The sequence below is a fragment of the Cariama cristata genome, unplaced genomic scaffold (genome assembly GCF_000690535.1).
Source record: "Cariama cristata isolate BGI_N322 unplaced genomic scaffold, ASM69053v1 scaffold38730, whole genome shotgun sequence".
NCBI classification, from domain to species: Eukaryota; Metazoa; Chordata; class Aves; order Cariamiformes; family Cariamidae; genus Cariama; species Cariama cristata.
Genome location: NW_009593615.1, coordinates 1711 through 2150, shown reverse-complemented (window position 1 = coordinate 2150; position 440 = coordinate 1711). Strand labels below are relative to the sequence as shown.

Sequence of the window (440 nt, the reverse complement as noted above, 5' to 3'; positions counted from 1 at the left end):
GGGGGGGCAGCAGCCACGTATCAAAGACCAGGGGAGACAAGGGAGGGTTTGGACATGTCAGGTGCTCTGTGTGGGCTAGGTGAGCCCTGTCTCCCATTCCTCAGCTTCCTCTGCTGCCTGTTGCCAGCGCAGCCCCATGATGTTCCCAGGGCATCTGTGGAGATGTTTGGCCCTTTCTCAGTGCTCCCGGGAAAGGTGCTGGCCTGGTGTTCCTATTCTGCTGTCACGTCTGAAGGCCTGACCCCGCTGATCTCATGCTCGTGCTGCAGGTGCCCTACGCCCGGTCAGAGGCACATCTGACGGAGCTGCTAGAGCGGATATGTGAGAAGATGAAGGAATACGGGGAAAAAGTGGATCCGTCCACGCACCGGAAGAGCTATGTCCGGGTGATCTCCCATGATGGGACCAAGATGGACCTCTCCGGGGTCAAAATTGATGGA

The 440-nt window shown here is 58.2% G+C and overlaps 1 protein-coding gene across 1 annotated transcript in view; it reads left to right on the top strand.

The window, feature by feature from the left end:
- Window positions 1–440, top strand: part of CNPY2 (canopy FGF signaling regulator 2) — a gene marked incomplete at both ends in the record, with an annotated part of 639 nt that extends 199 nt beyond the window's left edge. Inside the window, one exon of the mRNA XM_009695032.1 lies at window positions 270–440. Coding sequence (XP_009693334.1) covers window positions 270–440 — 171 coding nt within the window. The remainder of the gene's footprint in view (window positions 1–269) is intronic.